Here is a 25,931-nt window from a genome sequence, read left to right as displayed (position 1 = left end):
CTAAGAAGAATTTTCTGAAATATTTCAATAACAAAATTTAATTTTCAAAATCAAAGATGGCTGCATGTAAGCCATTTTGTTTTCCCAATTAGACTCAATAAGATGAATTATCACATCTAGATACAAAGGGGAACTGACACATTAACTTTGAGAAATAACCCTTGTGTACTTCTCAGGGTATCGCTATAACAATTTTCAACTGTCAAAATCCAAAATGGCCACCTGTTTGCCATTTTGTTTTTTCCTCACATTTGTAAATCATTTACTAAAAGAGACCTGTCATAAACAGAATGAAAAACCTGTACGGTTTTCAGTTTTATTTTCATTATAAGGATATGAATAAATTAATATTGAAAGGTACAACTCACTTGTGACACAAAATATGACCTAGCTTGTGAAACAAAACATAATGACTTCATAGGGACCACAGAACCAAATCAAAAATAGATTGTGGGTTTTCCTCGTTCGGGCAGTCAAGAATAGGAAGGTGAATGCATCGGGGCCTACTGATTGGATATTTAGGTGAGAGAAGTTTCCAAAGTGTTATGTGTGGGCTGGGCAAAATATGTAGATGTAAAATATATAGAAAAAAACATTAATTTTTTTCCTAGCCTGTTTTTGTCAGGGGGAGTTAATTAAGTGTGCATTTTGTTGTAAATTTAGTTGCATTTTTGGTGCTAAATTCAATACAAGATGGTGGCCCCCATATAAAAAAAAAGTTCAAATTGGTAAAATTTTCAAACATTCTATATACAGGTTTCCGAGATAACATTCATCAAAATTATGGTTAGTGGACCAGTGATGAAAACTCCATTTAAACAGGACAGTAGTAAACGCTAACATTATTGGGAAATTATTGGGAAATCATTTGGTTCCGTGGTTCCTAAAAATTAAATTGTGCATAAACACAAAACTTTTTGATTTGAAATTGTTTTCAAAGTTCGATCTCAATTTCAAGACTTTCATGAAGCCTTTTTTGTTACTTACCTTACTTTCAATACAATTTAACTGCTCAACACTGGAGAGCTTGATACACTCTTTCACAAATTCTGACAGCTCCAAAACTTCTTGTATGGAGAGGACCTATAAATAAAATACAGCATTAACTACTGGTTTTCGTCACAGCTGCTGAATCTGGCTAGTATTTATAAAAACATTGTTTAGCCTAAATTCTGACAAAAGAAGAAGCATTTTAACCAATCTTGCGCATAATTCCCATTGGTGCCACTCCTCATTTTCTCATCTTTTAAATCATTGTCATATGACAGAAGGAGAACATGTGTTCATATTTAAGGATTCTAAACCAAAGTGTATGTTACTGAAGATTGTGTGCATTTGATATTCTGGTTAGTTTTAACAGAAATTCAGAGTCAAAGTTCACCCCTACTTTCAACTATTCAAGTGTAACAACTTTTTGATATAGAGAAATTAGGGGCTAATAGCTCTTTATGGATAAATACTAACCAGATACATATGTCTGTGGTTTTAGTATACACTATTGCAATAGATAAACTAATTCTTTAAATACATTCGTGACAAAGCTGCATACATACCTGACGAAGCTGTGTCAACAATGGCCATATATACAAATGTATATTAAACATTAGCTAAAGATATGATATATAAGTTTATTGGCCATTTTGTATAGGTAAATTAATTATGGTTGTGAGTATATGTGAACTTAACTCTTGATTATTAAAACAATGTGAACTTGATTATTGTTTGTTTGTTATCTCTGAACATATTAATTACCTCGGATACTTCACAATCAAGTCCCTCAAGTGCTTGACCTTGATCAAACAGCTGAACTACATTTCCAAACATCATGATGACACAGACCAAGCCACGTGGTGTTCTAAGGATGTCAGATGTCTCAGATTTACACAAAATTCTGTAAAGGAAATGAAAGGTTTTGGTAAAAAATACCCTTATCAACCAGCTCTCTTAATAAGCAGCCAAATCCTTCATTTTTTCAACAATCTGCAGAACAATCACCATTCATACATCTATTCATCTGAGATGACATTTTATTTTTTTTACAAAATATTAATGAAACAGGTATCCCCCTGGTCTCACTTTGATGTAAAATGAAGTTAAACACAAAACTCAATTTCAAATCATGGCAAACATTCAAAATAAATTAAATCAATTTTCTTATTTAACAGCAAAGCAGCAATGTCAGGGTTCATACGGATGATGTCAAACCAAATTCAAGGCCTTTCCAAGGCTTTTTCAATGTCTTAATTAAATATCCAAGGCCCATTATGCCTGTCATCTAAGTCATCTTGAACAAGAGAACAAAAAAGCAATTTATAACTATTCACTTGATCAAAATACAACTTGACATATAGCATGGTAATTATTAACGTCTGTAGGGGAGGCGGCATAGACAAAGTTGAGTCCAAATGATCAATGGCCAGGGTTTCACTTATCCTAATGAAACCTTAATATTCAAGGATTTTTCAAGGCTGTAAACCAATTTGCAAGGCTTTTCAAGGCCCAGAATGAAATTCAAGGCTTTTCAAGGCCCAGAATGGAATTCAAGGCTTTTCAAGGCCCAAGGTGAAATTCAAGGCTTTCTCAAGGTCCATGCTACCCCTGAATGTCTGATTCCAAAGGAAACATGTGAAATATTAAGATTCTATCACTATTAAGAACTAACATGACATATTTCCCGCAGCTCATTAACATAAACTATAGTTTCGATTCTCATATTATATCATCATTTGGGTATATATCCTACCAATCAAAGTGTCATTGTAATTTTGTTATAAATCATAAGTCACGAAAACATAGTGAGGCTTTAAAATTTAGACATATCTTAGTTATGCTGACATATTGAATTCAAATCATATTGATATGTATAATTAGCCTGATGTTTGGGGTACATAGCTCAGGTATACATACCTCAGCAATGTTAAGTGCTCCACCCTCTGGGCTCTATCCGTGGTATAAAGTAAGTGCTCTGTGACAGGCTGGACAATGGCGGTAAGCAACATGGGACATGACTGTAGGACATGTACACAGGATTCTTGTAGGATCTGTATCTATAAATAAACATTAAAGCATTAAATAACACAACAAAATTTTGGCTCTGTAGAACTGTCAAATTCCACAACGAAAGTTTGGCTCTGTAGAACTGAAAAATAACATAAAAGTTTGGCTCTGTAGAACTGTCAAATACCACAACAAAATTTTGGCTCTAAAGAATTGAAAAATAACATAAAATTTTGGCTCTGTAGAACTGTCAAATACCACAACAAAAGTTTGGCTCTGTAGAACTGAAAAATAACATAAAAGTTTGGCTCTGTAGAGTTTGGCTCTGTAGAACTGAAAAATAACATAAAATTTTGTCTCTGTAGAACTGTCAAATACCACAACAAAATTTTGGCTCTAAAGAATTGAAAAATAACATAAAATTTTGGCTCTGTAGAACTGTCAAATACCACAACAAAAGTTTGGCTCTGTAGAACTGAAAAATAACATAAAATTTTGGCTCTGTAGAACTGTCAAATACCACAACAAAATTGTGGCTCTGTAGAACTGAAAAATAACATAAAATTTTGGCTCTGTAGAACTGTCAAATACCACAACAAAAGTTTGGCTCTGTAGAACTGAAAAATAACACAACAAACGTTTGGCACTGTAGAACTGTCAAATATCACAACAAAAATTTGACTCTGTAGAACTGTCAAATATTACAACAAAAATGTGACTCTGTACAACTGTCGAGATATGACTTGTAGGTATTTCAACCTTCTCTACAGACATAAATTATTACTATGATTATAAAGATTATGAATTATAAATAGTATTACTTAATTACATGACTTGAATTTCCCCACTTTTAATCCTGTTGTGTTTTAGGATGTATATATGTGTGTGACCATGCACATGGTTTACCTGTATAATACCATGTTGATTGTTTAAGCCAATCAGAATTTAGATAGACCAATCCCTGGGCAGACATGAAAATCACTATACACCTGGACGGCATGCTGCTTGGAACAGCAACATGTTTTACGACAAATGAGATTTTCTCTTTGTATTTGACCATAGAAATGAGCTGTAATCGACCTACCTTTGTCTCACTGTTACACAGCTGTGCGCTTGACAGTTCAGCTAAAACAAGGTGACAATACACTGCCAGTATCTGAAATAACATTTTTACTGCAATACATGTATTATAATTCTGTAAAAAATAATCGAGTTTCTAGTTAGGTATATTAATTGTGTTGGAATAATAAATTGTTGGTTTTGTGGTCGGTGAAATTTATCTATTAAATCTGTACAATGTCCCAGGTAGCCAACACATAAACTTTGACTCAAGCACTGCAGGCTAGGGCTTATTTGACAACGAAATAGCACTTATGAGCACTTTTACTAAATTGTAATAGACGTGGAACGGTTTATTTGGCTTTCTGTTGATAAATGACATGAATAGTGAAAATAAAATTAATCATGAACAAGTACAAGATATTTCCTGGTAAATTAATTATTTGAGAACCTCAGATGGGTTTTCTTGGAGCTGAACTGTCATATGTAGATGAGAGAATCTTGGGGCCTATTCCTTTATGCAGAAAAAATGGTTCATCACTTTTTAAATGTAATGTTTCAGGTATATATCTTGATGGACCTGCAGATATTAACACATGCCTCGGAAGTCTTTGTGAAAGCTGGTCTGAAAACAGCCGGTCTGTCCTTATTTAAAAACAAAAAAATAAAAACAAAAACCAACTCTAGTCTAACTGGTTCAACCATCTGGATTGCAAAAATGAAACTGGTGCTGGATACTTACATCATTGCCTGATCCAGAAGAAGTGACATCCTTCAGTAGGTTCTGTGGTATCTCCTCACTATAACAATTTGAAAACTGTACATTATTCTCATTACCTTACCCGGTAATCAATATCAACACATTCATAAACTACTGTCCCATGTAGAAGGGGTAAAATGTGACCTATGACCCTTCAACCTTGAGTAAAGACTGTAAAATGTGACCTATGACCCTTCAACCTTGAGTAAAGACTATTAGAATGTGATCTGATGTAGAAGTATAGATCCATGTATTATGGAGTAAATATCAAATATTAAAATGAAATCTGTTGAGAAGATATGTCAGATTCAGAACTGGATAGGACATGATGATGGGATAGGACCTGATGATGGGATAGGACCTGATGATGGGATAGGACCTGATGATGGGATAGGACCTGATGATGGGATAGGACCTGATGATGGGATAGGACATGATGATGGGATGGGACCTGATGATGGGATGGGACAAGACGATGGGATGGGACCTGATGATCGGATTGGATGTGGCGATGGGATAGAGCATGATGATGGGATTGGATGGACAATATAGCACCCCCTCCTCCTAAAATAAAATTGCAGAGGCAAACAAAATCTCTTAGGTACAATTTTTAGTTACCTCCCAAAGCAAAACCCCATGTGTAATTTCATCAGAGCCAACAAGGGTGATTGATATAAGTTGATGTCACTTGTTTTACAAATGTTGTAAAATGAATAAAATTTAGATGATATTTTGAATATTATCATGTAAAACACTTTAACTAAAGTAGAGGACACTTTGCAACTACAATTTTAAAACACTCAGTATAGACAGTATAGGATGTTTGATGAATAAGAAATCTGTTCTCTGGAGAAAGAGCATCACCTGGTCAAAGTGAGAAGGAGGAGAGCTGCAGCAATCATCCAGGAAGAGCCTTCTTCTGGAAATGCTTCTCTCTGTCCACTTAAATACCTGTGTATGGAGCTTGAGTTTATTATACACATTTAAAATACAAGAACAAGAGTACAGCAGGGGAAAAGATATGCTGTATATTGTTATTGTCGAATGTCATATAATGTAACATACTATCCTGCATTAAAATAAGATTTGGATCACTTTAAGATTGGTTAGCTGGCGTGCTACAAATCTCACTTTTCAATACAAAGTCAATTTTAGAAAACAGGAAATTAAAAGTCTTTAACTCATTAAACATAATGATATCATAATTATAAAGTCTACCAAGTTTCAATTTTTAAAGAAATTGATCAAAGGTTTGGTTGCAAGTATGTGAGAAAAATAATCAATCATGGGTGTGTTCCATGAACACCAATATCTCAACCCTGTAAGAGTTTGGCTGGCCAGCACTCGGCAAGTCTCGTGCTGACTGGCCAAACTCTTACACGTGGGTTGAGATATCCCTGTCCACAGAACAGACCCATAATGGATTCTATTAATATCTCTTTGTCACCTACCGTTGGAGCCATTCCACAATTAATATGACTGAAGTATCTTGGATATGATCCGTCTGTGTTGCTGCTATCACACCAGAGATCTGCTGGACATGTATCTACAACAGAATGTACTCAAACATGTACTCAAACATGTACATATACACCCAGCTGTAATAGGAGAGGAGAAAATGTAGTGGCCAGACCAGGGCTCGAACCCGGGACCTCCGAACACGAGCCGGATGCTCTGCCAATTGAGCTACCTGGTCACCAATGATCGACCCAGTCCAGTCCCGCTACACACCTCCCTCCTCTTTTCCAAGTTTTCGCCCTCGAAGAGACCCGAGACCGTTATACCACTACCGTGGGTATTTTAGCTGGGCGCCAATTTTGTAACAGGAGAGGAGAAAATGTAGCAGCCAGACGGGGATTCGAACCTCCAAACACTAGCCGGATGCTCTACCAATTGAGCTACCTGGTCATCGATGATCGACCCAGTCCAGTCCCGCTCAATAGGACAGTACAGGGTTACCTCCCTTTGACAAACTTCTTATATTTTGTTAACAAGAAACTACATTTTACCCTGGTTTACCACTTCTGTTTATAGCCAGAACATAAAAAATTGAAGGAAACAGTTATAGGACATATGTACATACACAAACTATGTAAAACGTCAGATCCCGGAAGATCATAGTAATATGGAATTCAGTTTTTACAAAATCTTTACCCGAGTTCCTGAAAACTTTAAATTTTTATAATAATTAGTTTTAATTGGCTAATTACTCCAAGGAAGACCACTAAGGTCCAATGTTCTGATCAAATATATTGAATAATTATATAAATGTTGATTGTACTTACCAAGGCTGAGATGGACAGTATTGGAGCCTTCAGAAACACTTCACTAACATCTGTATACTGGGCACAGTCAGCCATTCCCTGGTAAACACAACATATAGCAGTCTTAGACTGTCTTATACTTCACTATTCAGAGGCAAAATATAAGATACATATCGCACATTTAGGTTTCAATGAGATATTTATGTCAACGTTATGTGCATGGGAAATTTTGTCACATTTACATGTACATTTACCTGAATGAGATACTGGATCAAATTTACCTGTATGAGGTATGTGGTCACACATTTACCTTTATAAAATATTTGGCCGCATTTACCTGAATGAGATACTGGATCAAATTTACCTGTATGAGGTATGTGGTCACACATTTACCTTTTTAAAATATTTGGCCGCATTTACGTGAATGAGATACTGGATCACATTTACATGTATGAGATACTCGGTCATATTTACCTGTATGACATATGTGGTCACATTTACCTGTATGAGATAACGGGTAACATTTACCTGTATGACATATGTGGTCACATTTACCTGTATGACATATGTGGTCACATTTACCTGTATGACATATGTCGTCACATTTACCTGTATGAGATACTGCATCATATTTACCTGTATGAGATACTGGGTCACACTGAGAGGAAAATGGCTGCCATGACATAGTCCATGTTTCTAACAAGTATAAACAACATTGTTACAGTCAAACTTCGATGTTTCGAAGTTCAAGGGACTAACAGAAAAACTTCGAAACAGCAGGACTTCGAATTATTCATGGTTGACAATAGATCGATGTTTTCTTGATAATGACCATATCTGTTAATGTTACATGTCCTCAGTGTCTTGTGTTGATCGTCGCCTGTCAGGCTCACATCGAAAAGTTTAGTTAATTTGACCGGCAATCAGCCTCAGCTCAACAATAAGACCCCTCCCCTGTTTCTATCAAATCTTTTGGGACCAGACCTACATTCAATAATAAGCCTCCTCCCCCATTTTGTTCTTGTACTGAATATCTTGTCACTAATGAAGTTGATCTGAATGTTAACAAAATAAAAATCAAAGAACCCAGGCCAATCATAGTTGCTGTGGATGAGGGATCGAAATAAAGGAGACAAAAAATATCTGTAAGACATAAATGCCCCCGCTGCCACTTGACAACCAAAACAGTTTGGTGAGGATCACATCAGCAGTTCCTGAGATTAGATAGTTACATTGCATCAGGACGGGACGGGACGGACATGGGTAACACTATGTATGCCTTCCGTTTCATGGCCAGGGCATAGAAAGCAGGCAGTATATATCATGATGAAAAAGCAGAAAATAAGAAAATATTTTTTTTTTTCTTGAAGTAATTGTGCATTTCTGAATGTTTCACTGATGATGATTTAAGTAATTTGATTTTATGTCAATTTAAGTAATTTGATTTTATGTCATTTTAAGTAATTTGATCCTTTGTCATTTTAAGTAATTTGATCCTTTGTCATTTTAAGTAATTTGATCCTTTGTCATTTTAAGTAATTTTATTTACTTTAAAAAGTCTGTGGTGGCCTTAATGTTCTGCTGAAAGATGCAGAATTACTTTTTTAAGAGGGTGGAGGGAAAGGGGTTGGGGGGGGGGGGGGGGGGGGGTAGGGGGGTAGGGGTATCACTACATTTTATGCAGGAATAAAAGAATGGGCGACACCGGTCCATTTAATGGGTGACACTGTCTGGTCCCAAAAGATTTGATAGAAACAGGGGAGTGGTCAAGTACGATAAGACATAAATTTATGGCAGCTATGGAGGATTACAAACAACAAGTTTAATAACATACCAAGTGTTTGTTGATGACATCACAGCTCGGTCCAAAGTCAGTCAACTTGTGGACATTGTCACAGTAAAACAAGTGGGCAGGCAAACACATGGCCAGACTACAACATCAAAATATATCAACCTTTAATCTCATAAAGCTATCTTCATGTGGCATGTTGACAACAAGCAATGATAAAATCAGCCTATAATAATTCATATGATAATATAGGTGATTTACACAACTTCTGTTGATATTCATATAAATTACAAGTAAGAACAGTTTTTGAGCCTCTGCTTCTACTTTGGTGGCAAAGGAGCTTAACAGAAAATTTAAGTTCAAGATGTATGACAAAATATTATTATTATTTTTTTGCAAAGCAATGAATTTTGATTTCAAGGAGAGTTACACATAAAATATCAGCATCCTACCACATTTAGGCAAAGGTAGGTTACGGGTATAAGATGAGATTATGGGTATAAAGCTAAGTATAAGATTAGATTAAATTCTGGGTAGAAGATGTATCAGGTAATTTGATCTCCCCCAACAAGTTTGTCATAATATATTCTATTTCTATACGTAGGTTTAAATCCTATCTATATACTGTATGAAATGATGCAGGATTGCTTCTGTTCCGAGAGTGTCACGTCCATGCTGCTTTAAAGCCTGGAACAGTTGCTGAAGTAGCCATGGATTCCCACAATCCTCTTCACTTCCTGTATTAGGTAACATCGTCACCATTTCCTACAGAAAACACAACACAGTACGTTAGTATATTACATAGTGGACCTAAATCAACACAAGGTCTACATGCTAATATGATGTGTTATCTAGATCTAAAAAATATGATTGGCTATCTATACTATAATTGTAGTCCACAAGTGCCTTGGGAATTGTTTTCAGGCTGAGTATTTTGTCTCCTGACCTATCCTGAAGTAAATATAGCATTTACTTAATTTTTTAATACATTTTCTTTCTTTTTTTTGGAGGAGGAGGTTCCGGGGGCTATGTATAGCTATGTGAACTTGTTATACATGGGTTTATTGGGCATGAATCTTTGAATTTCCTCAGTTAAAACAGTCATAAGTCATAAGTATGCCCAACCTGTAGTTTTCCTTTGCCTTCACTGGTAGTTAATAGTGGTTTAAGCTTTAAAGGAATACAGGATGTTGTTGATTATATAAATCAATTTGAAAAAAAAAATAAACATCACACACATGCATTCACATTTTTGTTGACACACCCCGTAAGGTTCAGACAACAAGAATCATATCCTTAACTCGGGCAAGTAGGGTCCAGGGAGCTTTCTATGCATATAGAGTTCGGGATATTTTCCAGTGACTGCTACATGGAGTTAAGAGAGAGAAAAACTTACCTGAAGCAGGTGTACGAAATCAGCTTGTCCTCCGTAATCTGACCCAGTTTTCCGGTCTCTGTGACACTGACCACATCTTGTTGTAGCCTCCAAACCTTTACTGTACAATGGAGAAAAAAGTTTTAAAAAGTACTGTTTTCGCAAATATACAAGTAACTATAACTAACTCATATTGTGTTAATCATAATGGGAGCTGATACAGAGGTCTGTCAAATTACCTACCTGTTAAAGATTAAAGAAACCACAATCTTGTTCATTTTAGTCATTATACCTTAAAACACCATATTTCAACGAAAGTGAACTTCTTACTTTCCATCAAGAAGATAACAAAATGGCAGCCATTTTTTTTAAATCCAGAAAGAAGTCTACTGTTTTATTTTTAGCATCATGAATCACATACACACCAAATTTAAATTTAAATCCGAAAACATCAACAGTTTTTGACCAGTCAGAGGTTTGCAATTTTTGCCACTGTTTACAGCATCCGTCATAACTCCCCCCTGTGAATTTTTTTGGCAAAAATCATACATCATCTAAATTTTTACCAGTCAGAGGCATCCATATCATTACCATGGCAACCGAGCCAAAATGTTGCCATTTTTATAAGCCTTCCTTCAAAACCCCTATGTACTCAATTTCAATGCTCCTTCTATGATATATGATATTTCCTGTGAGTTACCTAATATTTTGCCAGATTAAAGTCTCCATCAGTATAGAGCTGGCTTCCCTCACATCCAGCCCTTCACTCCCAATTTTCATTTTGTCAGACCTGGGAACCGTGCAGAGAAACTTCTGGTATATACACCACCAAAGGTACTCCCTCCTGTGGGGACAAAATAATGTTGTTTTGTTGTTTTTTCTGAAAATTGATCATAATGTCACAGAAGAATCTGGAAGCAAATTAGATAGAAAATGACTTAGAACGATACTTCAGACATGAAAAGTATGCACAGAAAATGTCTTTACCTTTCATGAAAACTGAGGAAGTCAACATCACGACACACTGTCATCTCCATGGTAACCCACTCTTTAAAGGTCAGCTGTTCAAACAAATAGTTGACTGAACATACATAAACATATCAGATATATTTACTCTATCATTACATCAAATGAGCTAAGTCTGTACATTTATTTAGGTAATGATCATAACTTTCCCCAGTGAGTCAATCATACTAATTTTCTCCACTACAATGATTTCAGATAATTTTCAGTAACAAACTGTTTTTATACTGTAGCCATCAGCTGCTAGCTAGCTATAGGTTCCGATGATAGTCACGAATATAACACTCATGTTATCCAAGTGGACATTTCTGTCATCAGACTTGTGTTACTCGTAGCCGTCAAGCTAACGATCAAATCATTGTAATATATATTATCAAGTATAAGAATAATTTCAAGCAATGTTAAGAGATAATCTGTCTTACAGTATCATTTTCATACATCAATTCAGAGACCTCTTGGACATTGCTTTTGGTCAAAATACATTCGATGTGAAAATATACAGATAGTTTTTTTTCAGCATTTTCAGCCCCCCAAAATACCTGCACAAATTACACAGGTGCACTAATTACACAGGTGTGCAAATTGCATGGGTTTTATGGTATGTGTTTCGTCAATATACTTAGTTTTTAATAAATATTTTCCTTGACGCATGATACCTGTATGTGCTGACAACATTCTGTGAACTTCTTTGAGCGGTAGATGAGATGTGTCAGTCTAAACTCCCCTGATCCTCTGGGGTTGTAATGATTTCTGGTCTCTGGCAGCAGACGACAGCACAAAAAAACAAACTACAATCAAAGGACAACTTAGCTAAAACTGTACTTATGTCAGGCCATGCATGATCAAAGTGTATTCTGTCCTGGATATAGAGAGGACATTTGATAGTTTTCTGTTGAATATCATTAAGATATAGCTAAAGAGTTTAGAAAACTAAATGCAATGAAAAATTCTGCACTGATTCCATGTAAAGTTTGCAGTAAAATTTAATGCAATGGACTGAAAGTACTACTCTGAATGGCCACTGAAACAGTGATAACCTCACTGCAGTGATTATATATGATTATATCAATTCTAATTAAATTTACAAAGAATTTGTTAGAATTTCACAATAAACATGACTGGTTGGTTACAATATTTAGTAGACTGACCAAAGTGACGAGTGACCTTGGGATGACCTTGTCCTTCAGACCAGCCAGCTGGGTACTGTCCAAGCAGCTAAACACACACTGGAAATAGGCAGTACTCAATCTGTGGGTGTAAAAATAGTTCATCATGATAAAGGTCAAGGTCAATTGTCAAAAGGACATTGTAGCAGGTTTATCTGTTCCACAAAGAGGTTATCAGTAACATGTTCATTACACAAACTAGTCTGATTATTACATCATGATGCTATATTGCCATTAAATAGAAGTAATGTAGCACATTGTTGCTGGGCCTATTTGTCTCATTTTGCGAATTAAAATTGACGAATGGAAAATAATTTTTCAGGAGTAACCTGCAGATTTTTGGAAATCTGGCTTTAATAATATATGAATTTCAATTGAGAATGGGGCCCATGATTAGCCTCAAAATTCAGCAAATTAGAGTCCTCTAGTTGATGCAGTTAAAAATATAGGTCACAGTGACCTACTTTTAATGCATGACACACCACCAAACCTAAAGTTGATCTCAAGATCCCAATTATGAAGGTCCAGTGAGAAGTAGAATACTAGATTGAGCACAGACAATCTAATATATATATATACATAAGTGTGAGGGTGTATATGTGTTCGTCGACACAACACAATCTTTTCTCCCCACCCATCGTCCCCTGTTCTTTAGTGAAGTAATAATTAACCAGTTGTCCTGTTACAAGGTCACAAAGTCACAACTCACCTGAGCATCAATCGCATACACTCTGCTGACCGTAATGACCCCTGTGACCATACCAGGTGTGAGAGGGCATCGGTCAGACTGACCCTTCCACAGACCTTGACACATGCCTCACCAAACCGTTCATACTGGACACTCATTTGACACATGGACATGGCAATGCCTTGGATATGATGCTCTTCTGGTTTTGAACCCTAGCAAAATAGAATCACGATAAATTAAAATATCCAACAGATTGCACTATCATATCAATTACAAAATAAACCAAACCATGTCTGTTGCAGTTTTGTACAAGGACATAGTCGTCAAGATCCCCAACCAATGCAAATATTGTATTACATGAAATTAAAGTGGACAACTTGCATAACAAGAGGCCCATGGGCCTTAACGGTCACCTGAGATTTGAAATATTTCAGTTAATTCAATTGACCCTTTTTGAACCCACCGATCAGCCCCTAGGGGTCAGTCAGGGCCAACAGGTGTATACCATTAAGCTGTCATCCAATGCTGACAATGTTAACAAAGTTAGAATGAATTCCGATAGAAACCAAAGAAATAATAGTCAAAAATGTGATTTCCCTATATAAACTATAGTAAAATCTACACCCTCCCCAGGGGCAAACTTGTGACTCCTGGGTCATGAAGTTCATTACACTAGTAAATCACTATAAGACCCTTCCACCTATGAAGAGTATTTGATTCTGTCTTATAGGTCTTGAGAAGAAGATCTTTGAAATTTCAGTCTATTTGACCTTTTTTTTGCCCCGCCCATCAGCCCCTGGGGGTCAGTCAGGGCCAACATGTGCATACCATCAAACTGCCATCCAAAGCTGATAATGTTAACCAAATAAGAATGAATTCCAATACAAATCAAACAAATAATAGTCAAAAATATGATTTCTCTATATAAACTATAGTAAAGTTTACCCCTACCCAGGGGCAAATATGAGACCCCAGGGTCAGGAAATTCACAATTTTGGTAAAGCATCTTAAGACCCTTCCATATATGAAGATTATTTGATTCCATCATATCTGAGATTAGAGAAGAAGATCTTTGAAATCAGTCAATTTGACCCTTTTTAGCCCCGCCCATCTGCCCCTTGGGGTCAGTCAGTGCCAACATGTGTATACCATCAATCTGTTATCCCATACTGACACTGTCAACCAAGTTAGAATGAGTTCCAATAGAAATCCAACAAATTATAGTCAAAAATGTGATTTCCCTATATAAACTATAGTAAAGTTTACCCCCTCCCCAGGGGCAAACCCGAGACCCCAGGGTCAGGAAATTCACAATTTTGGTAAAGCACATTAAGACCCTTCTATCTATGAAGAGTGTTTGATTCCACTATGTCTGAGAGTAGAGAAGTAGATTTTTGAAGTTTTTGTCAATTTGACCCTTTTTAGCCCCGCCCATCAGCCCCTAGGGGTCAGTCAGCGCCAACATGTGTATACCATCAAACTGCCATCACAAGCTGATAATGTTAACCAAAATAGAATGAATTCCAATAGAAATCCAACAAATAAAAGTAAAAATTATGATTTCCCTATATAAACTATAGTAAAGTTTACTCCCTCCCAAGGGGCAAACCTGAGACCCCAGGGTCAGGAAATTAACAATTTTGGAAAAGCACCTTAAGACCCTTCCATCTATCAAGAGTGTTTGATTCCATCATATCTGAGAGTAGAGAAGAAGATTTTTGAAGTTTTTGTTAATTTGACCCTTTTTAGCCCCGCCCATTAGCCCCTGGGGGTCAGTCAAGGCCAAAATGTGTATACCATCAATCTGTTATCCCATACTGATAATGTCAACCAAGTTAGAATGAATTCCAATAGAACTCCCAACAAATTATAGTCAAAAATATGATTTCCCTATATAAACTATAGTAAAGTTTACCCCCTACCCAGGGGAAAACCTGAGACCCCTGGGTCAAGAAATTCACAATTTTGGTAAAGCACCTTAAGACCTTTCCATCTATGAAGAGTGTTTGATTCCACTATATCTGAGAGTAGAGAAGAAGATTTTTGAAGTTTTAGTCAATTTGAACATTTTTAGCCCCGCCCCTCAGGCCCCTTGGGGGTGGGGACCATATAATTCACAATTTTGGTTGACCTTTAGCCATAGAAGCTTCCTGCTAAATTTCATTGAATCTGGTTTAGGGGTTTTGGAGAAGAAGTCGAAAATGTAAATTGTTTAGGGACGCACGACGCACGACGACGGACAAAAGGGGATTAGAATATATAGGTCACTTGAGACTTTGTCTCAGGTGACCTAAAAACATGAAACACATGACAAAGCATTTAAAATCATTACATGTATTGTGTTCAGTCATCAAGTTCCTGTCAAAGTAATCAACATATTTAGTAACAAGTCTACCAAGCGAGTTTCATCAAAATCTGTTCATTCCTTCAAAAGATATCGTGTGGAAAGCGAATCCAGACGGACAGACTGAAGGATGGATGGATGGACAGAACCCATTTGTAAATTCCATCAAATCTTAACTCTGATATCCTGCATTCAGCCCATAGCAAACACCATTGTCAAACAAAAAAATCCTGGTGGCAACCTTAATTTTGCAGTAACAGATAACATGAATTCTATCATACACGGTATGAACATTTCCAGTAAAGTAAAGGTAACAAAGCATATACAGTACATTCCAGTTAATCGGGTAACGCTTAATAGGGTGTTTCGTTTATTGGGGTAAAAATTAAAAAACCATTTACTCTTAAATCATGTTAGAAAAAATTGTTTAATTGGGTTGGCAAAGTCGTATTTTTCGGTTATTCGACTACGATAATTTGACAAAAAAAATAGAAATGCTCCGATTTTCACGAAAGTCATCACGTATTTCTTTAAGTATTAGACATTTATCAACAAATAGGGTAATTTAGATGGTTATAAAAATGTCAAAAAATGGTAAAATATTACTTTAAACGATAATGTTATGTCAGGGTTTTGTCATGTTTAGAACTGTGTATATATATATAGGGGGTACGGGTGATGTTGGGGGTCAGCGATGGTGGTCAGGAGGGTTCTTATTGCCAGATAAAAATATGCTTTCTGTACAGTGATACTGTTCTTTTTCACATAAATAGATAAATAGCATGTTCCAACTCACATTCTCCATGATGAGCTTCCAAATACGGGTATACAGAGCTTTATGTAGAGTGGGGAACTCTCCGATTACGCTGAAAAGTTGTGAGGCCCAAGTAAGGTCCGGCTGGTCAGTCTGTAAACTGTGACTGGTCAACTTACAAGTAACATTCAGCAACAGGTCCACGACCTACAAACAAACAGGACAGTTTTAACACTCATTTTACACATAGGGAACCATTCACAATGATAATGATAGACTAATTGTTTCTGTAAAGATTAGAAGCAAAAGCCAACTTAAATCATTCTTCTAATCACTTTTAAAAGATTTCTGCAAATTGAGGATATGTTTCTAGTAACACTTATAAAAGAAAATTTGTCAATTGACGGATTTGAATTTCTGAACTGAGAATTTTTGCAGGCAATTAAGATAAATTTTACATTCAATTTCGGGATCTGGAAACCATTTCCTTGAACTATGAAGTTTGATGAAGCATGTACAACTACAGTATACTCTTCAGTTACAAAACATTGAGTCTTCTTTCCCCAGGGGTTCTTCAAAATAAATCTGGTTCAAACAAACCAGCTATGGAGGAGGATTTTGGTTTATTTTATTTAATGTCCTATTAGGGTCATTTAAGGACGTGCCACCGACCTACAATTAGTACCTAGCAACTGCCCCACGTAGGTTTCGAACTTACAACCTAGAGGTGGAGGGCTAGTGATTAAGTGTCGTGACACCTTAACCACTCAGCCGCTGCGGCCTATAGTTTTGAGTAGGAAGTGTTGGTTGATTGACAATAGACTCAATACTACAGAGTAACTCTAAATGACTGTGGATCAGGCGAGAAAGAAAAAGATGCTACTCCGAATTTCCAACAAAAAAAACAGTTTTACCTTAACATGCATAAGAGAGAGTTGTGGCGAATGAGAGTCGACTGTGACCACACCTTGCTGCGGAGACTGAAAACCGTCCTCGTTTAGCACAACAGATATCTTCTCTCTCACGAGAGACATCAGTTCTGGTTCTGTAACATAAGGATGAAGAGATACCACAACTGTAAGCCAAAGACTAACACTTCTATTGCCATATTAGTTAGCATACAGGCAGATGAATGTGTGTTAATCATAACCGAGACTAATTTGGAAAGTTTTGTTCTATAGATGATAACTTTGTCATTTGTTGATAGATTTTGATGAAATTTTGAGCAGTACTGTTTGGTACATTTACCTTTAGAATCTGTATTCATAATGGTGCTATGTTATGATTTCTAGGTAAAAATGGTAATTATAAGGTAAACAACGTCAAAATGTTGAAGTACAAAGCCTCTGTGTTTGTTTTTCATTGATGAAATGTATTTTTGTCACTTACTAATAACCAAAAATCAAATAGAGCGAAAACTTCAAAACTTACTTCAAGTCTTAAACCAGGTACCATTACTAAAGGTAATTCACACAGGTAAAATATGGAATAAACAACCTTTAATTTCAAGCATGCATTATAGGTATCTATCATTTTGGAGTAATTTCTAGGTAAAACACTCTAACATCTATAATTACAAGTAGGACATTTTTCTAACATTCTGTAATAATTGGTATCAATTTAAACCAATTCACCTGCACAAACAAGCACAGGTAACAACAGGTATTTAATATGTCAAAATATGGTCCAAAACCATATTATTCCATGTTTATGTCATTGCTGACAATATAAATGAGTAAGAAACGTTCTTACATGGATCAGTTGGTGCATGTATTAAGTTTTATGAAGTTTGTTTGAATGATTTTAATGATGTGTTGCAGAAATACTGGAACCAGTGAACTTACCTATCTGTTACCATGGTAACTATGAAAATATTGAAACTGAGACCTGCTCACTAGCAAAAGGTACTACCAGACCACTTGATTGATATGTGTAGAAAGTTTTGTGAAGTTATCTTAAACTGTTTTGAATATATGCTCCAGAAATGCTCCCAGAGAGACGAAAGGCTGGAAGGACAGACATAACCAAATTTTATATCTCCCACCAGCCTACCTAGTACATAAGTTATCAATATTACCATTTAACACTCTAATTCCATTTGATACCTTTGAGATTGTAGTGTTGATTAGCTGGTCCAAGAGCGACTTTGTCTACCAGTTGACTAAGTCGGTGATCAAGGTCCTCTATGGGGTCCATCGTCATTTCCGTGATATCATCCTCCAGGAAAACACCTGGAAATCCAATAGCAAGAAACACATAGGTGCATAATGGTTAACGGCTTATAGCATCATTAACCCTCCTGGAGGTGGGTGAAACTGGGGGATCTTATTAACCAAACAGGAAGATTCTGAAGTTGACAAACATCAAAGCGTGCCAGATGCTAAAGTCTAAAATATCTCAACCAATCAGAAGCCAGGTTGGAAATGTTAGATATTGAGTTATCGCTAATGAATATTCATTTCATGTAGAAGATTATTCCCTGTAGTACCATTTACTATCTGCTATAATTAATCATGTGATAATTCTAAAGAATATTTACATATAAAACATAAATAAATAAATACTTTTGTATATTTTTTTGTTACAGGCTGCTTGTATATGATTTACTTTGAAATCACAAACTTGAATATCGAAGATCTTTGACCAAACTTGAAAAAAATTCTTTATTTTTTTTGTTAAGCTAGGGAGAGAAGTAATTTTTCTATAGCAAATTATTTTTTTTGTTTGCTAAATGTGTCACTTGCAAAATGTGTTGTCCGGTCAAAAAATGTTGCTCACATTCTTTTTTCCCAACATGAAAATTCTAAAAAGTTGGCAGGTATGATATATGCAATTATATCCCAATCTGTAGTATTTACTTTATTTTAATTTAATTTACTGCATTTCCTACTTTATAAATGGCGATTATTTTTTAACTGGCAGATACCTGTTCTTATGTCTCAAAGGGATACAAATCACCACTAAACAGTAAGTTGACTGTTTATGCATTCTTTGTTACACTTCTCATGTAAATTATGTGTCTTTGTCAGTCAAAAACGTTTTAAAATCATCAGATTACAAGAACCAGACAAAGTGGAACTGATTTGGTGTGGTGAGCATAACGTCGAGTGTAGTGACAGAAATGTCAGAAAATCTACTACTGGTACATGTGATAAATGTATATCTCCGTCTATCTACAATGATAATTTATACCAAACCTGAAGAAAATGTTTTATAATGAAGTCCCACCTTGTAAGAGATGCCTAACCCGTAAGAGTTTGTCTGTCTACCTGTAAGAGTTTGTCTGTCTACCTTGTAAGAGTTTGTCTGCCTACCTTGTAAGAGTTTGTCTGTCTACCTTGTAAGAGTTTGTCTGTCTACCTTGTAAGAGTTTGTCTGCCTACCTTGTAAGAGTTTGTCTGCCTACCTTGTAAGAGTTTGTCTGCCTACCTTGTAAGAGTTTGTCTGTCTACCTTGTAAGAGTTTGTCTACCTCGTAAGAGTTTGTCTGTCTACCTCGTAAGAGTTTTTTGGTCTACCTTGTAAGAGTTTGTCTGTCTACCTTGTAAGAGTTTGTCCACCTACCTTGTAAGAGTTTGTCCACCTACCTTGTAAGAGTTTGTCTGTCTACCTTGTAAGAGTTTGTCCACCTACCTTGTAAGAGTTTGTCTGTCTACCTTGTAAGAGTTTGTCTGCGTACCTTGTAAGAGTTTGTCTGCGTACCTTGTAAGAGTTTGTCTACCTTGTAAGAGTTTGTCTGTCTACCTTGTAAGAGTTTGTCTGTCTACCTTGTAAGAGTTTGTCTGCGTACCTTGTAAGAGTTTGTCTGCGTACCTTGTAAGAGTTTGTCTGCGTACCTTGTAAGAGTTTGCCTACCTTGTAAGAGTTTTTCGGTCTACCTTGTAAGAGTTTGTCTGTCTACCTTGTAAGAGTTTGTCTACCTTGTAAGAGTTTGTCTGTCTACCTTGTAAGAGTTTGTCTGTCTACCTTGTAAGAGTTTGTCTGCCTTGTAAGAGTTTGTCTGCGTACCTTGTAAGAGTTTGTCTGCCTACCTTGTAAGAGTTTGTCTGTCTACCTTGTAAGAGTTTGTCTGCCTACCTTGTAAGAGTTTGTCTGTCTACCTTGTAAGAGTTTGTCTGTCTACCTTGTAAGAGTTTGTCTGTCTACCTTGTAAGAGTTTGTCTGCCTTGTAAGAGTTTGTCTGCGTACCTTGTAAGAGTTTGTCTGCCTACCTTGTAAGAGTTTGTCTGTCTACCTACCTTGTAAGAGTTTGTCTGCCTACCTTGTAAGAGTTTGTCTGTCTACCTTGTAAGAGTTTGTCTGTCTACCTTGTAAGAGTTTGTCTGCCTTGTAAGAGTTTGTCTGCGTACCTTGTAAGAGTTTGTCTGCCTACCTTGTAAGAGTTTGTCCACCTACCTTGTAAGAGTTTGTCTGTCTACCTTGTAAGAGTTTGCCTACCTTGTAAGAGTTTGTCTGCGTACCTTGTAAGAGTTTGTCTGCGTACCTTGTAAGAGTTTGTCCACCTACCTTGTAAGAGTTTGTCCACCTACCTTGTAAGAGTTTGTCTGCCTACCTTGTAAGAGTTTGTCCACCTACCTTGTAAGAGTTTGTCTGTCTACCTTGTAAGAGTTTGCCTACCTTGTAAGAGTTTGTCCACCTACCTTGTAAGAGTTTGTCCACCTACCTTGTAAGAGTTTGTCTGTCTACCTTGTAAGAGTTTGTCTGCCTTGTAAGAGTTTGTCTGCGTACCTTGTAAGAGTTTGTCTGCCTACCTTGTAAGAGTTTGTCCAACTACCTTGTAAGAGTTTGTCCACCTACCTTGTAAGAGTTTGTCTACCTACCTTGTAAGAGTTTGTCCACCTACCTTGTAAGAGTTTGTCTACCTACCTTGTAAGAGTTTGTCTGTTTACCTTGTAAGAGTTTGTCTGCCTACCTTGTAAGAGTTTGTCTGTCTACCTTGTAAGAGATGCCTACCTTGTAAGAGTTTGTCTGTCTACCTTGTAAGAGTTTGTCTGTCTACCTTGTAAGAGTTTGTCTGTCTACCTTGTAAGAGTTTGTCTGTCTACCTTGTAAGAGTTTGTCTGTCTACCTCGTAAGAGTTTGTCTACCTACCTTGTAAGAGTTTGTCTGTTTACCTTGTAAGAGTTTGTCTGCCTACCTTGTAAGAGTTTGTCTGTCTACCTTGTAAGAGATGCCTACCTTGTAAGAGTTTGTCTGTCTACCTTGTAAGAGTTTGTCTGTCTACCTTGTAAGAGTTTGTCTGTCTACCTTGTAAGAGTTTGTCTGTCTACCTCGTAAGAGTTTGTCTGTCTACCTTGTAAGAGTTTGTCTGTCTACCTTGTAAGAGTTTGTCTGCCTACCTTGTAAGAGTTTGTCTGCCTACCTTTGTAAGAGTTTGTCTGTCTACCTTGTAAGAGTTTGTCTGTCTACCTTGTAAGAGTTTGTCTGCCTTGTAAGAGTTTGTCTGCCTACCTTGTAAGAGTTTGTCTGTCTACCTCGTAAGAGTTTGTCTGTCTACCTTGTAAGAGTTTGTCTGTCTACCTTGTAAGAGATGCCTACCTTGTAAGAGTTTGTCTGTCTACATTGTAAGAGTTTGTCCACCTACCTTGTAAGAGTTTGTCTGCGTACCTTGTAAGAGTTTGTCTGCCTACCTTGTAAGAGTTTGTCTGTCTACCTACCTTGTAAGAGTTTGTCTGCCTACCTTGTAAGAGTTTGTCTGTCTACCTTGTAAGAGATGTCTACCTTGTAAGAGTTTGTCTGTCTACCTTGTAAGAGTTTGTCTGCCTTGTAAGAGTTTGTCTGCGTACCTTGTAAGAGTTTGTCTGCCTACCTTGTAAGAGTTTGTCTGTCTACCTACCTTGTAAGAGTTTGTCTGCCTACCTTGTAAGAGTTTGTCTGTCTACCTTGTAAGAGTTTGTCTGTCTACCTTGTAAGAGTTTGTCTGCCTTGTAAGAGTTTGTCTGCGTACCTTGTAAGAGTTTGTCTGCCTACCTTGTAAGAGTTTGTCCACCTACCTTGTAAGAGTTTGTCTGTCTACCTTGTAAGAGTTTACCTACCTTGTAAGAGTTTGTCTGCGTACCTTGTAAGAGTTTGTCTGCGTACCTTGTAAGAGTTTGTCCACCTACCTTGTAAGAGTTTGTCCACCTACCTTGTAAGAGTTTGTCTGCCTACCTTGTAAGAGTTTGTCCACCTACCTTGTAAGAGTTTGTCTGTCTACCTTGTAAGAGTTTGCCTACCTTGTAAGAGTTTGTCCACCTACCTTGTAAGAGTTTGTCCACCTACCTTGTAAGAGTTTGTCTGTCTACCTTATAAGAGTTTGTCTGCCTTGTAAGAGTTTGTCTGCGTACCTTGTAAGAGTTTGTCTGCCTACCTTGTAAGAGTTTGTCCACCTACCTTGTAAGAGTTTGTCTACCTACCTTGTAAGAGTTTGTCTACCTACCTTGTAAGAGTTTGTCTGTTTACCTTGTAAGAGTTTGTCTGCCTACCTTGTAAGAGTTTGTCTGTCTACCTTGTAAGAGTTTGTCTGTCTACCTTGTAAGAGATGCCTACCTTGTAAGAGTTTGTCTGTCTACCTTGTAAGAGTTTGTCTGTCTACCTTGTAAGAGTTTGTCTGTCTACCTTGTAAGAGTTTGTCTGTCTACCTTGTAAGAGTTTGTCTGTCTACCTCGTAAGAGTTTGTCTGTCTACCTTGTAAGAGTTTGTCTGTCTACCTTGTAAGAGTTTGTCTGTCTACCTTGTAAGAGTTTGTCTGCCTACCTTGTAAGAGTTTGTCTGTCTACCTCGTAAGAGTTTGTCTGTCTACCTTGTAAGAGTTTGTCTGTCTACCTTGTAAGAGATGCCTACCTTGTAAGAGTTTGTCTGTCTACCTTGTAAGAGTTTGTCTGTCTACCTTGTAAGAGTTTGTCTGTCTACCTTGTAAGAGTTTGTCTGTCTACCTTGTAAGAGATGCCTACCTTGTAAGAGTTTGTCTGTCTACCTTGTAAGAGTTTGTCCACCTACCTTGTAAGAGTTTGTCTACCTACCTTGTAAGAGATTGTCTACCTACCTTGTAAGAGTTTGTCCACCTACCTTGTAAGAGTTTGTCTACCTACCTTGTAAGAGTTTGTCTGTCTACCTTGTAAGAGTTTGTCTGTCTACCTTGTAAGAGTTTGTCTGCCTTGTAAGAGTTTGTCTGCGTACCTTGTAAGAGTTTGTCTGCCTACCTTGTAAGAGTTTGTCCACCTACCTTGTAAGAGTTTGTCTGTCTACCTTGTAAGAGTTTGCCTACCTTGTAAGAGTTTTTCGGTCTACCTTGTAAGAGTTTGTCTGTCTACCTTGTAAGAGTTTGTCTGTCTACCTTGTAAGAGTTTGTCTGCCTACCTTGTAAGAGTTTGTCTGTCTACCTTGTAAGAGTTTGTCTGTCTACCTTGTAAGAGTTTGTCTGTCTACCTTGTAAGAGTTTATCTGCCTACCTTGTAAGAGTTTGTCTGCCTACCTTGTAAGAGTTTGTCTACCTACCTTGTAAGAGTTTGTCCACCTACCTTGTAAGAGATTGTCTGTCTACCTTGTAAGAGTTTGTCTGTCTACCTTGTAAGAGTTTGTCTGCCTTGTAAGAGTTTGTCTACCTACCTTGTAAGAGTTTGTCTGTCTACCTTGTAAGAGTTTGTCTGTCTACCTTGTAAGAGTTTGTCTGCCTACCTTGTAAGAGTTTGTCTGTCTACCTTGTAAGAGTTTGTCTGTCTACCTTGTAAGAGTTTGTCTGTCTACCTTGTAAGAGTTTGTCTGTCTACCTTGTAAGAGTTTGTCTGTCTACCTTGTAAGAGTTTGTCTGCCTTGTAAGAGTTTGTCTGCGTACCTTGTAAGAGTTTGTCTGCCTACCTTGTAAGAGTTTGTCCACCTACCTTGTAAGAGTTTGTCTGTCTACCTTGTAAGAGTTTGCCTACCTTGTAAGAGTTTTTCGGTCTACCTTGTAAGAGTTTGTCTGTCTACCTTGTAAGAGTTTGTCTGTCTACCTTGTAAGAGTTTGTCTGCCTACCTTGTAAGAGTTTGTCTGTCTACCTTGTAAGAGTTTGTCTGTCTACCTTGTAAGAGATGCCTACCTTGTAAGAGTTTGTCTGTCTACCTTGTAAGAGTTTGTCTGTCTACCTTGTAAGAGTTTATCTGCCTACCTTGTAAGAGTTTGTCTGCCTACCTTGTAAGAGTTTGTCTACCTACCTTGTAAGAGTTTGTCCACCTACCTTGTAAGAGTTTGTCTGTCTACCTTGTAAGAGTTTGTCTGTCTACCTTGTAAGAGTTTGTCTGCCTTGTAAGAGTTTGTCTACCTACCTTGTAAGAGTTTGTCTGCCTACCTTGTAAGAGTTTGTCTGTCTACCTTGTAAGAGTTTGTCTGTCTACCTTGTAAGAGTTTGTCTGCCTACCTTGTAAGAGTTTGTCTGTCTACCTTGTAAGAGTTTGTCTGTCTACCTTGTAAGAGTTTGTCTGTCTACCTTGTAAGAGTTTGTCTGTCTACCTTGTAAGAGATGCCTACCTTGTAAGAGTTTGTCTGTCTACCTTGTAAGAGTTTGTCCACCTACCTTGTAAGAGTTTGTCTGTCTACCTTGTAAGAGTTTGTCTGTCTACCTTGTAAGAGTTTGTCTGTCTACCTTGTAAGAGTTTGTCTGTCTACCTTGTAAGAGATGCCTACCTTGTAAGAGTTTGTCTGTCTACCTTGTAAGAGTTTGTCCACCTACCTTGTAAGAGTTTGTCTGTCTACCTTGTAAGAGTTTGTCTGTCTACCTTGTAAGAGTTTGTCTGTCTACCTTGTAAGAGTTTGTCTGTCTACCTTGTAAGAGTTTGTCTGTCTACCTCGTAAGAGTTTGTCTGTCTACCTTGTAAGAGTTTGTCTGCCTACCTTGTAAGAGTTTGTCCACCTACCTTGTAAGAGTTTGTCCACCTACCTTGTAAGAGTTTGTCTACCTACCTTGTAAGAGTTTGTCCACCTACCTTGTAAGAGTTTGTCTACCTACCTTGTAAGAGTTTGTCTGTTTACCTTGTAAGAGTTTGTCTGCCTACCTTGTAAGAGTTTGTCTGTCTACCTTGTAAGAGTTTGTCTGTCTACCTTGTAAGAGATGCCTACCTTGTAAGAGTTTGTCTGTCTACCTTGTAAGAGTTTGTCTGTCTACCTTGTAAGAGTTTGTCTATCTACCTTGTAAGAGTTTGTCTGTCTACCTTGTAAGAGTTTGTCTGTCTACCTCGTAAGAGTTTGTCTGTCTACCTTGTAAGAGTTTGTCTGTCTACCTTGTAAGAGTTTGTCTGTCTACCTCGTAAGAGTTTGTCTGTCTACCTTGTAAGAGTTTGTCTGTCTACCTTGTAAGAGATGCCTACCTTGTAAGAGTTTGTCTGTCTACCTTGTAAGAGTTTGTCTGCCTTGTAAGAGTTTGTCTGTCTACCTTGTAAGAGTTTGTCTGTCTACCTTGTAAGAGATGCCTACCTTGTAAGAGTTTGTCTGTCTACCTTGTAAGAGTTTGTCCACCTACCTTGTAAGAGTTTGTCTACCTACCTTGTAAGAGTTTGTCCACCTACCTTGTAAGAGTTTGTCTACCTACCTTGTAAGAGTTTGTCTGTCTACCTTGTAAGAGTTTGTCTGTCTACCTTGTAAGAGTTTGTCTGCCTTGTAAGAGTTTGTCTGCGTACCTTGTAAGAGTTTGTCTGCCTACCTTGTAAGAGTTTGTCCACCTACCTTGTAAGAGTTTGTCTGTCTACCTTGTAAGAGTTTG

General features: G+C 37.2%; 1 protein-coding gene across 1 annotated transcript in view; it reads right to left on the bottom strand.

The window, feature by feature from the left end:
* LOC117338147 (Fanconi anemia group A protein homolog) overlaps positions 1-25,931 on the bottom strand; it is a 45,011-nt gene that overhangs the window by 272 nt on the left and 18,808 nt on the right. Inside the window, exons 21-40 of the mRNA XM_033899364.1 lie at positions 18,325-18,450; positions 17,134-17,264; positions 16,262-16,426; positions 13,143-13,333; positions 12,416-12,515; positions 11,924-12,055; positions 11,232-11,305; positions 10,945-11,088; positions 10,266-10,365; positions 9,495-9,634; positions 8,915-9,011; positions 7,717-7,776; positions 7,102-7,179; positions 6,268-6,362; positions 5,681-5,767; positions 4,799-4,856; positions 4,082-4,153; positions 2,908-3,047; positions 1,753-1,891; positions 988-1,083 (exon numbers count right to left, since the gene is read on the bottom strand). Coding sequence (XP_033755255.1) covers positions 988-1,083; positions 1,753-1,891; positions 2,908-3,047; positions 4,082-4,153; positions 4,799-4,856; positions 5,681-5,767; positions 6,268-6,362; positions 7,102-7,179; positions 7,717-7,776; positions 8,915-9,011; positions 9,495-9,634; positions 10,266-10,365; positions 10,945-11,088; positions 11,232-11,305; positions 11,924-12,055; positions 12,416-12,515; positions 13,143-13,333; positions 16,262-16,426; positions 17,134-17,264; positions 18,325-18,450 — 2,225 coding nt within the window. The remainder of the gene's footprint in view (positions 1-987; positions 1,084-1,752; positions 1,892-2,907; positions 3,048-4,081; positions 4,154-4,798; positions 4,857-5,680; positions 5,768-6,267; positions 6,363-7,101; positions 7,180-7,716; positions 7,777-8,914; positions 9,012-9,494; positions 9,635-10,265; positions 10,366-10,944; positions 11,089-11,231; positions 11,306-11,923; positions 12,056-12,415; positions 12,516-13,142; positions 13,334-16,261; positions 16,427-17,133; positions 17,265-18,324; positions 18,451-25,931) is intronic.

The sequence above is a fragment of the Pecten maximus genome, chromosome 11 (assembly GCF_902652985.1).
Source record: "Pecten maximus chromosome 11, xPecMax1.1, whole genome shotgun sequence".
NCBI lineage: Eukaryota > Metazoa > Mollusca > Bivalvia > Pectinida > Pectinidae > Pecten > Pecten maximus.
This window is presented reverse-complemented; position numbering and strand designations above follow the sequence as displayed.